Source organism: Ambystoma mexicanum, chromosome 8 (assembly GCF_040938575.1).
Source record: "Ambystoma mexicanum isolate Mex_15411 chromosome 8, UKY_AmexF1_1, whole genome shotgun sequence".
NCBI lineage: Eukaryota > Metazoa > Chordata > Amphibia > Caudata > Ambystomatidae > Ambystoma > Ambystoma mexicanum.
In genome coordinates this window covers 1,185,277,753-1,185,290,867 of record NC_090929.1, presented here as the reverse complement: position 1 = coordinate 1,185,290,867, position 13,115 = coordinate 1,185,277,753, and the positions used below count along the sequence as shown (strand labels likewise).

The window sequence follows — 13,115 nt, the reverse complement described above, 5'->3', positions numbered from 1 at the left end:
ACACACATTTCTGTACACACAAACGGGTCATTTTTCGGATTTAGTGTTCCCCTCTCCCATGGTGCACATTTGTAAGGACTAGGACTACTACAAAGGCCAGCCCTCCACTACTGTCTAGTCCACACTGAGCCAGGTGTTGCAAGCAATAACCCACGCAGACCACAAAATGGCTCCCTTCCGCACCAGCACTGGATACAGCACGCCGGGAACAGCATTGAGTTTGCCATCTCATGCTCCCACCACCATATGCCATGGATGGGAGGGATGCTGCTGCCTTCAACAGGCATTTTAGAAAACCTGATCTTCATTCAAAAGACACTCATTCAGTCTGATTGGAAATGTGATTTTATTTTCATATATGTTTTTGTCTTTGCTTAAACATCCCCTTGTGGTTTGAGTTGCATGTGTTGTTAGATATGCTGACACAATGATTGCACAGCTGTGAAACACACTGACGTAGTGGCAGTGCTCTGGACATTTCTCGACTAGTAGAGATAGTAACAATTAATTACAAACACTTCACTTGACTGTTCTCATTCAGAGTGACTGCCTCTTCTCCCATTCCTGACCCCCGCTGGCCCATTCAATTGTGTGTTTTTTTTACTGTGTGTAACCCACATGCACAAATTCTGTCTCCATAGACTCTCCATTGCAGTTTACAGCTGGGCCAAGTAGCTCAAATAGGCTCCTTGTTGTTGTCGAGTGTGCTTTTCTTGAGGCCTGCTCCCTCCTCTGTCATCAACACTTCCTTTCGAATAGCTGCGCATTGTGCTGGGTGTGGCACCCAGCAAAACACCAATACGCACGACAGCCCACGCATATCTAGCATGATTGTCTGCCACTGACAGCATGCTACATATAAACAAGCCCCCTGACCCTGCCCTGAGAGGGCGAGGCTCAAGAGTCATCCACGGGTCAGCCCCGCCCTGCCCCGCTCACAGGGCAGGCAAAAGCTAACTTGATGTAGTTCCCATCCCCCACAACAGGAATTGTTGGTGTTCTCGAAGAGAACGGGAAGCTGCCTGCCTGGCGCCAAGCCAGTGGATGGCTGGGGCACTGGCTGTACCACGACTCATGCTATTAGTGCATCAACAAAGCAAAGTTAACACTTACTAAGTGTTAACTTTTCTTTTATGATGTTCTCCAACTGACACTGCATTCTAATCATAAATGCATCCGTTTGCTGCTATTCGGCGAGCTGGCGGCAGGCTGTATGAGGCAAATTAACAAGTACAACTTCAATTACAAAAATCCATCCCCGCCCCATGGATATGTGGCTCATAAAACTGTCCCCGAGTGGCTTATAAAATCGGCCCGAGGGCCATCCAAAGTCCATTTTGATTCGGCCGGTGGCAGAATGGCAGATAGGCTAGTCCGCCCCTGAATGGAATGGAAAACATTTTATAAAGCGCAACAAATCGCCTCGATGGAGGCATCAAGGCGCATAACAGGGTGTGTTATAGATTTTGAAAGATAACAGCAGCCAACAGTGGTTCAAATCCCAAACCTGCACCTGGAAACCACTTGCTGGTATAGGCACATTATAAATGAACAATAAAAGAAAAAAAGGAAATACAAGTGATAAGAAGCAAGATTCCTACAGCGTAAGATTAGAATGTAACTGGACCCAGAAGTAAAACGGTCTGGGCTACAAACAAAGAGAGGGTAAAGAGCAGACAATATAGGATATGGGTGCAGGCAGAGAGTGGGCGATGTGTGGGCTGAGGGTGGGTGGGATGTAAAGGGAGGTTGGGAGCCGTTTTGTGCAGCAGGTTTCTCTTTCTTTGAGGAGTTATACTCATTTGAAAAGTGTCAATATTACTGCCCTTGGTGGTGTTGTGATGGCAAATCTTAAAATGTTTCTTTAAACTCTTTTTTAAAGGTGTGAAAGTGGACCAGTTATGAAAGAATGCACACGGCACAGCAATACTGAATGTGGAGGTAATCAACTGATTATAATACTCTGATTATTAGCTAAAATGAGGAGGCTTATTATCTAAAATGAGGAGGCAGCAACAGATGTGGTGAGTCACTGCATACATACTTTGTGGTGAAACGTGATTTTTGGTGTCCGGCATTAAATCGTTCATTAGAATCTGTTGCATCAGATACCATATGCAAATCACTCCCAACATTTTGTTATTTGACTGTACAATTTAACCCAATTTCAAGGTATCCTTTGTAAACACTCTTATTCTGATCAACAACTGTTGAATAGTTGATATTGATGTGCTACTGTCCAATGGGTGGGCAGTAATTGTTGTCAATTACACAGACTAGAGTAATTGGCCATAAAGCTGCGTAACATATGTTTAAGGGTTATTAACAGTGGTTACGGCCTATCTTTTCCCTACCCTGCTGTGTAACAACATAAAGACTTTAGACACACAATCCATCCTCTCCACACCAGGTGATGCATGATTAGGAACTGCTGGCCTGTCAACTGGTGTCCAAAAGTAAATGGGTTACCGATTTCCCTTATTGATCTTCATCATCACGTCTCCTTATTTTGTTTCCTCTTGAAGCACTCTCTTCCCCTCCATGGCTACTGCTTGCCCTGCTCCCCAACCCCTGACACTTAGGTCATTTTCACTGTGAAGCAATGAAACAAAAACAAGAGCGAGTGAGATTCCTCATCAAGATCTAAGGAATCCCTCCCCTCGGTTCTACTGTGCACTTGTTCCATGAGGAATCCTACAATACTTTGAGCTGCCAGTCCTCACAACCAACCAGGATGTAAAATATCAAGACCACAACAGCAGGTTACAAAAAAAGAGAAAACAAAAGTCAGTAATGGGCATTGTAACAATGGTGTTAAATGCTTGTCCTTGGCCTTCAACAGCAAAAGTAATACCTTTATTGGCTTTACGTTGGTACCTTTCACTTAACCTAAACTAAGGGTTGGTTCTGTGGGAGTTGATCTACTATGACTGCAAATGTCAGATCTCACTTCCTCCCAATGCATGCAGGACAAGGCAGCAGTATTGTGTGCTGCAGGACCGCAGGAGACGTTGGCCGTTTGATACATTGGACGTCGCGCTATGTCCACGCAGCGTATCCTTTAAAAACCGAGCATTGGACCCTCTGCAGCAAAGCCCGTGCAAGACAAGGAAGCGGTATTGTGCACTGCAGGAGACGCTGGCTGTTTGATACATTGCATGTCACGCTATGTCTACACAGCATATCCTTAAAAAAACGAGGGTCGGACCCTCTGCGGCAACGCCTGTGCAGGACGAGGCTGTGATGTTGTGTGCCACAGGAAGGCAGGAGACACTGGCTGCCTGATATGTTCATGCCGTGCTACATCCATGCAGCATATACTTTTACAACAGAAGATTGTACCCTCTGTGGCAAAGGTCATGCAGGGCAAGGCCACAATGTTGTGAGCTGAAGGACTGCAGGAGAAGCTGGCTGTTTGATATGTCGCACGTTGCGCTACGTCCACGTCGGATATCCTTTAAAAACCCAGGATCGGACCCTTTGTGGCAAAGCCGGCGCAGGACAAGGCTGCGCCACAGGTGTTTGGGGACAAAAGGCGTAGCAGCGCAGAGTGCGAGTATGCTGTGCAGCCATCGACCAGCAGTGACCGGAAAGGATAGCGGTGCAGAGTGTGAGTACGCTGCACAGCCGTCGACCAGCAGCAACTGTAATGTAAGTAAGGTGTCCTCCTGATGGTCAAAAAGAGAGGTACATAAAAATGTAACCATATTTTGGAGCAGCAGCTTGAACTCGTACAGGCATCCAAGGTAAAGTGGGAGATGTTAAACCACTTACTCAATGCTTATTGGTACTGGACTCAGTAAAAAACCTACCACAGCTCCTGCATCTCCCTGCAGATCACAGCAAAGACATGAGTAGTAGGCCGAATAGTGATTCTGTGATTTCAAGTGCAACGCTACAGTGGTCAGCGTACGGTTGAGAAAACACATACCCATTACAATAACACAGCATCCAAAATAAGAAGGTAAAGGTCAGGGCAGCCAAAAGCAGTGACTATTGGGTTTCTCTAACCCATATTATAAGGGTACTGTCCTTATGAAGTACTGGTCTTGGGCCGAGACCCCTGTCCTCAACATAAAATCCAACATGGTGGCCACCCGTAAAAATTACCTCTCTTAAAAAGACCTGAACAAAGGTATCCTGGAGCTTGTTTTCAATAGTTTTGTAACATGAATGTAAGGTGTAAAAGCCTTGAATAAGGTTTTAATGTCTTCCGTCCATTCACGCCACCCCACATTTTATATAAATTGTATGGTGGAGAGAGGGGCCAGAACGTAACTTGCATTTCCACCACCTCCTTTCTCTCCGCCGTACAAATGCTGCTGAATTTGCATCGTCATACATTTTTGTGCCAGCGCAAATACTGGAGACCCCTACGCGGGACGCCTGCTGTATGCACCAGCATTTGGTAAGCAGTGTTCACAATTGAAAATGGGTTTAATTGTAATTGTGAAGCTGCTTGCCATATGAGCACACCAGGCAGCGTTTACTCACTTTGCATGACGGAAGTGCAAAAGTACAGGGCAAAAGGCGGCATACACATGTGTACATTGCGTGGCAGGGGCGGAGGGAGGTGGGTAAGGTTTGGGGAGGAGGTGGGTAATAGAGATATGTGGGGCCCTCGTCAAAAGAAACAAAATGAAAAAATGCCACAAAGTAACTAACACATAATACATTACAGCTCTGTGATTTCTGCTGATGCTGTCGAAGTTCTGTCTGTAGTGTGTGACAACCACAGAGTCACAATGTCTATTATAAGAGCTCCCTTCCACCTGAGGGAGTCCAGATTTGCAATCAGTATCTTGGATCCTTTGCCAAATCCATACTTTGGACCCAGAGTGGAAATGGCAGACTCATCAGGGTCAGGTGCATCTTGGATGTTGTAATCTGTTCTACCAGAGTTGATCTTTCTTTGAGGAGGCTGGGATTTAGAGCACCCGGGTAGAAGTAGTGGGCCTACAGGATCCTACCTCTGCCTCAGGGAGGAATTCCTCAGGGAGGAATATCAGATAGCAGCCAGTCCAGCCCCATCTCTAGTGGCCCACTACCTTCAAACATAAACATTGCAATGGATGTGAATTCAACACATATGTCTAATCTGTGATGGTGGACATGCCATTTAAAGACTTGGTCTACCCTTCCAGTCAATGAATGAGCTCAGGCAAACCCAGCCTATCCCATTCCCACAGCAATTTGCTAGCACAGGTGAAGCTTTCGACAGGGAGTCCAGCACAGAGTCAGGGGTTACAGGGTTATTTGTGCCCAGGCTCACAGTTGGGCAGGGTGAGTTGTGAGAAGATTGTGCCAGGCGGTTGTAGCGAGTTGTAGCAAGGTGCCTGGAGTGGAGAGATGAGGTTGGAGCCTAGAGGCGGAGGAGGAGGTGACAGGAGAAGATAAAGAGGAGGTGTTGGACATCAGGAGGAGGTGGCAGAAGTGGGGTTAAGGAGGTTGTGAAAATCAGGAGGAGGGGGTAGGTGATGAGGAATAGGTTAGTGAACATCAGGAGGAGGTGGTAGAAGGAAATGAGTAGGTTGAAGAAAATCAGGAGGAGGTGGTAGGTGATGAAGAAGAGGTTGGTGAACATCAAGACGAGGTGGTAGAAGGAAATGAGGTGTAGGATGATGAAAATCAGGAGAAGGTGGTAGAGGAAGGTAAGGAGGAGTTTGGAGAAGAACAGGAAGAGTGAATTGACAGAACACAGGAAGGTTTGAAGAGGCATTTTAGGCCCAAGGCAGGTAGTAAGGGGATAACCTTGATCTGATGGGCTAGACCCACAATGGGAGGAGGAATGAGCATGTGGTGGAGTGTCACGGACGGGCAGGAACAGAACATGAGTAGAGAGGTGCTAAGATGGCAAAAGATCAGGACCCAGGGATAGAAAGGTGACTGGGTCCCTCTCGAGTTACTCATAGCACTGGGAGATAAACTGGCCCATGGTTATGTGTGGCTGTAAGCAAGAATTCTGCCTCATACCAAAAGCTGTTAGCAGAAACTGCAATCTCTACAGGAGCAGTCCAAAAGCGATACCAACCAAAGACAAGAAGGGTGCAGGAAACCCATAAACCGATACCGACAGGAGCGACTTGAGCGACTGAGAGAAGGAGGGTGTAGGAATCACTTAAGCCCAAGACAGACCAGACATTGTAAATTGAGATGAGACGTGCTGTTTTAAAGAATATTATTGTAACTAAAAACCCTTTGCACTCATATCCTGGTGTTCTGCCCCTTTGTGCACCTCACTTGGCTGTGTGACAGAACTTAAACCATTTTTAGTTGGAATGTATATCCGTTACATGTCGACATATATGATGACCAGATATTGACAAGAGAATATATAGTAGGGTTGCCACCCTATAATTAAGGTGAGTCAGAGTTCCATAGGAAATCTCAAAAATGAATTGCTAATAACTTTTGACTCATGCAGTGGATTTGGCTGAAAGTTTGCAGACAAGTTTGGCTATAACCTGGGGTATAACTGTGGCTACTCGATATTTCAACTGAAACTGCGTTAGAGAAACAAGTGTTGTGGGGGGCATGAGAGAGGGCAGCGGAGGTGAGGAAGCCAACAGGGAAGTGGAGGGAGCAAGCACAGATGTAGGAGACACTTGGTGGGGGACGGGGAGGGCAGGGAAGCTTTTTGGTTTTTTTTGCTGTTTTTCCCGATAACCGCAGGTATAAAAAAACAACAATACCCGCAGATATATGCAGTCTGATACCCTCGGGTATAATCTGGGGTACAACCGCAGCTAAAGGATTTTTTTTTAAAAATGGTCTTTGGCACATATACAGTGAGGTTGGGGGTGAAAAATCACGGCCCATGATTCGGTAGTGTTTTAAAGTAAAGAGTAGACACAGACTAGTCGGCGTGATATACAGTGGGCACAGGCAAAGGCTGTGGCCACTAGCCATCACCAAAGGCCATGTGCAGTGTGCTGCATACAGTGGGCACAGCCATAGGTTGTGGTCACTGGCCACGGCTGAATGGCCAGTGGCTTGCAAGTGTTTTAAAATAGCAATGGCAGAAGGCCATGGCAAGTAGGCTGCATACAATGGGCACGGCTGAAAGTCTGTTAGTGTTTTAAAAAATACTAAGGCCATGACTGGTGGTCTGGCTGAAATCCATGGCCAGTGGCGCGGAAACAAACTATGGTGTTACAAAAGGTCTGGTAGTGTTGTAGATGGAGGGGGGCGAATATGAACCTCATGCCCCCACACGACTCAACACAAAGGCAGAGAAACAACAGATGCGCATCAATCTTAGGCCGATCCTCAATGTAGCACAGGTGTGAGAAACGCGATCCTCAATGTAGCACAGGTGTGAGAAACGTTACTCTCTCAGCCGTTCAGACCATACCAAATCGATGACATTGACTAACTGCAAACCTAGAAATCAATGACGCCATCACTGACATCATGACATAGCCGCACTTATACATGAAGTATATATCCATCCATTCATGAAGTTACATAAACATGCCCTAGTTTATTGTATATAGGCACGAAGCACATGCCTATAACCCACGTATGTATAGGACGGATACACATACATATTTCTTTATATTCATATCTTTCCCAAAGCTGAAACCATATGCAAAGTATTCATATATTTAGCTTGCACATGGCTGACTGCTACTAACATAGAGAAGCCACAAGGAATGATATGGAAGCTATAGGTCTCTGAAATGAATGTCAAAAGAGAGACAGGCTTTGAGTTCATGGAAAGGCTGACATGATCGTTGCAGCCAGAGGCGAGCAGAAACAAGGCACCTAGCCAAGGACAAGTGGAGACGGGAAAGTTCCAGTTACCAAGGCAATGAGCCACCTGCAAAAAATTTGGTTAAAACCCTCATAATTACAAACAGAGCATTTCCATTTCATGGTCTCAACACACGTGACACAGTCGAACAGGACAATGCCTATTAAACCGAAGTGGACGAAGAGGACTATTCCTATCAAAACAGAGGGAAAAGCTACAAGTCCCCAGCAACTGCCAACTGAATGCACTCTCCCAGGCTTAGGTGATCAAAGATGGCAACATTAGAGAACACTTTGCACCTCCATGTTCCTTCCCACTGCCTTGAAAAGGTACACTCCGTCTGGTAACCGTCCAGGGACCCAGGGATGGGAGTACACATTCTGCCCAATCCAGATTCATCTTTCACGTGGGGATATCATTTGTTGTAAGGACCAATGGTCTCTCTGCAACCCTGCAACATTGTCGATGGACACTTGTAGAGGTGGTCATAGGAGGAGCCACTAGATATGGCTGCCCGGTGGTAGAACTAACCCCTATAGCTCCTATATGTAGCTTACCCAAACTGACCAATGTGAATGTTTGATAGGTTTCTGGGATGGAACCTGGATTTGTGATGTCACACCGGGATAAAACCGGGTGAAACATGCTTAGAATGAGATGCTCCGGAGGATACTTGTTTTCCTGGTGTGATCCCTGTCCTTTTTGTTTGCTGATAAAAGACAGTGGGCCTCATTACGACCCTGGCGGTCTGGGAACTATAGTACTGGTAAGCAGGCCGGTACGGTAGTTCCCGGACCACCACACTACGAGCTGTGCTCGCGGGTGCCTGTCACCCCGCAAGGTCAGCCCTGACAGGCAGAGTGGCACTCGCAAACACAGCACGTCGGATGCAGCGGCACCATTCTGAAAGGTGCCGGTGCATCTGATGTCCCATTCCCATTCAGTCCTATGGGGCCGAATGGGGATGGGGAGTCCCTTATTACCGGCACCCGCAAATGGGCAATTGCCGGGTCCGCCAAACTCGGCATGACCCGGTAATTGCCCATTCGCGGCTGCCGGAAAGAAATGGATACCAGCGGCAACCGTGCCTGTACTACAGGCCCGGCTACCGCCAGCTTCGTAATGATGCCCATTAACTTTGCCCTATGGCAGAGTCTTCCATTCTTGTGGCGGGGAGTCTTTAATGGGCCCAAGTGTTCTCTGCTGATAATTGGGGTGACTGCTAGAGAGCCCCAGCTACATCTATATAGTGTTCTAAAATATACAGTGGCCACGGATGAAGGCCATGCAGCCATGGCGATTGGTCTGGTAGTGTTGTAAAAATGTCCCCTGGCCATGGCCAAAGGAAGATGTTTTTTTTTTAGATGATTATGCTGGCACATACCTCGAGGATTATACAGTCCCATCGCCTGACATCACCAAAGGCCCTATTTCATCCTCAAATTGGACCTTCCCTGTTACTTGTGAACACAAGATAAATGATTCAAATGTACAATCGTGAGAGACATAATTTAGTATCCACATGCATTATTAAGTGGGTACTTTGATCAGAAGTATATGAACAGTCCCTGAACGAATTGGCAAACGTGCCATTTAAAACAATATTAAGGTATAATCACAGGATGCTGTTAGTAATCAGATGCGACTGGGCGTCAGTAGCCACATGTATCTTCTAAGTGTGTAGCTATACAAATGGTAATGTATAAGAATAGTCTTTGAAAGAAGTGGTAATGGCATGTCATTTCATAACAATAATTTGGTTAAACTACAGGATTCTGTTAACGTCCAGAAATCTCAATATTTATCTTTAATGTAATTCGTAAGCCATTTGAGTATGCATGTGGTGTAAGACACTCCTCTACTGACAAGTTTTAAAACTACACAATGTTTGCTACTAATGTGAACATAATTTATCTCGAGCAAGCAGCAATATGACCACGCATATTGTAAACAATCTGTTTGAGGTAATGCTGAAGCGATCTTAATTGAGTTAACGTTATTTCTTGAAGAGAATCAACATTTTGTCAACTGTCATAATCAAGCGATATGGGTGACGTAACCACGGTCATTACAAAACGGAATGTCATGTGATGTATGATTTGTTTGAAATACGAGCGTTGGGCAGAAGCCAGATTTTCGTAATTTCTCTGCCCCGCAGCCATAACAAAACCCAGAAAATGATGTCACTCGAGCAACGCCAATGACTTCACAAAGCCCCGCCCACTTGCCATGCTCACATTAAAAAAAAAAAAACACGACTACCTAGAAATATTACAAATCGCAAAGAAAACGGGGCAGTTTTCCCCCCAACAGGAAGTTTGGTTAACAGAAACAGCCTTTAATTGATTGGAAATCTTTCTCTTAACAAGAGTATATTTCCGGGTGAAGACCGTACACTAAGCCCCTTCTACATCCACTAGATTTCCTCCCCTGTTGAGGGGCCCCTCGTTGTTCCCAATTAAGAAAGATACTTTTCTGTGGGAGGGAGTTGATGGGAGATTGTTGCGCCAACCCCACCACAATCCTGTGGTGGCCATGGAAGAAAACTGCAGAATTCAATAAGGAAGTGTATGAAATATGATATGATATGTTATGATATGATATGATATGATATGATGATATGATATGATAGTTTATTTATATAGCGCCTATACACAATGTGTTTCAAAGCACTTCAAGGAGGGAGGGGACATAGGAGAATACAGTTACATTCAGCAAAGTCCTTGAAGCAATACAGAATGTGAAAATAACTATCATAATAGGCCTGTCGACATTTTTGATAGTGCAAGTGCATAGAACAAGTAAGGCAGGAGGTAATGGATAGGAAGGAGAACAAAGCAAGCAGTAACATTACTATGTCTGACGACAATTTACGCTGTGCAGGTGGTAAACAAGAGGTGGGGTGGGAGGGTGGGGCAGGGGACGGAGGGGGAAGAAGAACAAGGCACGCTACTAAGCAAAATGTCGGTGACAAATTTGAAGAGCAGGGGAGGGGCAGAAGGGGAGAACATGGGGGGAGGAGGGGAGACCGACAAGCTGCTATCAAGAGTCAAGGAACCGATGATAGGAGTAAGTGCTAGGAGGGTGAAGACAGAGAGGGAGAAAGAAGATGGGGAGGGGAGTAGGAAGGTAGTGGAAGAGGATGGAAGTGAAGGAGGGGGGGAAGGGAAGGAGGCAGGAAGGGAGGGATGAAACGCAGAGCAAAAAAGGGGGGGAGCAAGCAGGGGGGGTACACAGACACTCAGGGCAGGGGGGCACACAGACACTCACGGGGGGCAGGGGGGCACACAGACACTCACAGCGGGGCAGGGGGGCACACAGACACTCACGGGGGGCAGGGGGGCACACAGACACTCACTGCGGGACAGGCGATCCGGCGTACCGCGGTGGACAGCGGTAGACAGAGCCTTTGTTGTGGGCCTTCGACAGTGTGGCCGGCTCCCGCCTCCAGGTTGCAGCCATTGGCTAAAGGGGGCCAAGGCAACCAATGGGAGAGGGAGGCAGGAGCTGGCCCAGAAGATGGAAGCAACATTCACAATGAAACAGAAAAACGGCCATCTTGGAAGGCATGATGGTAACAGGCAAGTCAATTGCTCTAATAATGTCTACCCAAGTGGGTAATGCAAGGAGTGCGGAAATGCACAACAAACAAAGCAAAGTATGCACGCACGATGGAAAGGTGCATTTTGTCACAATTTGCAGCGTCGCTCGTCGCATCACAAATTAAATTTCCAATTTGCAGATTCCTTACCCCCATTGAAGCGCATCAGTATTGGCAGTCCAGCGTAGGTGGAGGGTAATGGGGAGCAGAGGGAAGGGGCTCATCCAGGTCGGAGAAAGGAAAGTGAGATGGGTGAATGGAGGGAGGGCCTCGTAGTGAGCCTTCGACAGTGTGGCCGGCTCCCGCCTCCCGGTTGCGGCGGGAACTTTATTTCAGGTAAAAGACCCCAACATCACCGTGCTGAAAGAGAACTAACCGATTAATGAAAGTTTGTTGTTGTGCACAATGCCATTCTGAATTGGAACGCTGAATGTCACTGCGCGCCACTAACCATTTACAACATGAATAGATAAGACATAGGCCCCTTCTTGTACTTTGCAGGTGCATTTTCATCATAACAATCTAACAGAATTGCCATAGCTAGAAAATTCATAGGAACATTTACATATATAAATAAAATGAACACATACGTATGTAATACAAAATATTAGATATTTCATAGTCACAGAATCTTCTAGGTGCTCTTCTTTTCCTCCCACATCTCGTAATTTCCAACAGCACCCCTCAACATCCTCACTGCCACTGTCCAAAGTTTCATCACCTCCCCTCCTGGTCTCTGATATATATATATATATATATTTATATATCCTCCTACAGCTCCAGAACCACCATCATCACCCCGTTCTTGGTACGATTTATCACACTCTACCCCATCAGTAGCATAGCTGCCTTGACTTGTCTCTAACGTAATATTGTCAGCAGCACGATATAAGGCAACCCTGTCCATACTCCATCGTCTACCATCACTAGTCACAATGCGTTTCCTTCCCACTTTGAGTGCTCTAAATGGTTTTTTGATTCGTACCAGATCACCTACCACCACTGGACCTGTACTACTGATGTCTCTAATGGTAAAAGCACATTTTTCTTTTATACACAATCATTGAGGACACAGAGAGCACATTATCCTGCCTCTCATCTTCTCAAGAGGTGAAACCTCAGTTAAAACATAAGGTGTACCTCTATACGTCTTCAACATGTCCTGCACACAACCCTTCCATTTGATGTCATTCACAAATGCTAGCTGAATTGTCTCTTTGATGATCCCATTCACCCTTTCAACTAAACCATTTGCTTTGGTTCTCTATATGATGACCTTTCAAATAATTGCACGCTTTCAAAGAAATCAAAGAAATAAACTGTACCCCATTTATCCGTAATAATAATTTTAGGGTATCCTTCTCTTTAAAAAAGGGTTGCCATGTATTCTATCACACACTTAGTTGAAATGGTAGGGACACATTCTACTTCAAACCGTCTTGAGGCATAGTCTATAATGACAATTGCAACTCTATATTGTGGACCCAGACCACTAATAGGGCCCATAAAGTCAATGGCTATTTTTTTCCCATGCCTGTTCCAGAATGTCCACACTACCCACCTCGGTCTTCTGAGTGTTTAAAGATTTGTCATTTGAAGGACTCGGAACACAACAGCCTACTTCACACTCAAACATAGAGTCACTTGGCCACCAAACCTTTGTAAGACTTTTGCTCAAATGCCCCACATGAGCACGCTTCATGAGTTCACTGTGTAGTGACAAAGGAGGAATTAACCTCTCCCCCTTATCAAACCCCA

General features: G+C 45.9%; 1 protein-coding gene across 2 annotated transcripts in view; it reads left to right on the top strand.

Moving 5' to 3' along the window:
* Window positions 1–13,115, top strand: part of FAS (Fas cell surface death receptor) — a 292,120-nt gene that overhangs the window by 160,629 nt on the left and 118,376 nt on the right. For both annotated transcript variants that reach the window (XM_069611266.1, XM_069611265.1), the window contains exon 5: window positions 1,883–1,941. In XM_069611266.1, the coding sequence (XP_069467367.1) occupies window positions 1,883–1,941 (59 nt within the window). The remainder of the gene's footprint in view (window positions 1–1,882; window positions 1,942–13,115) is intronic.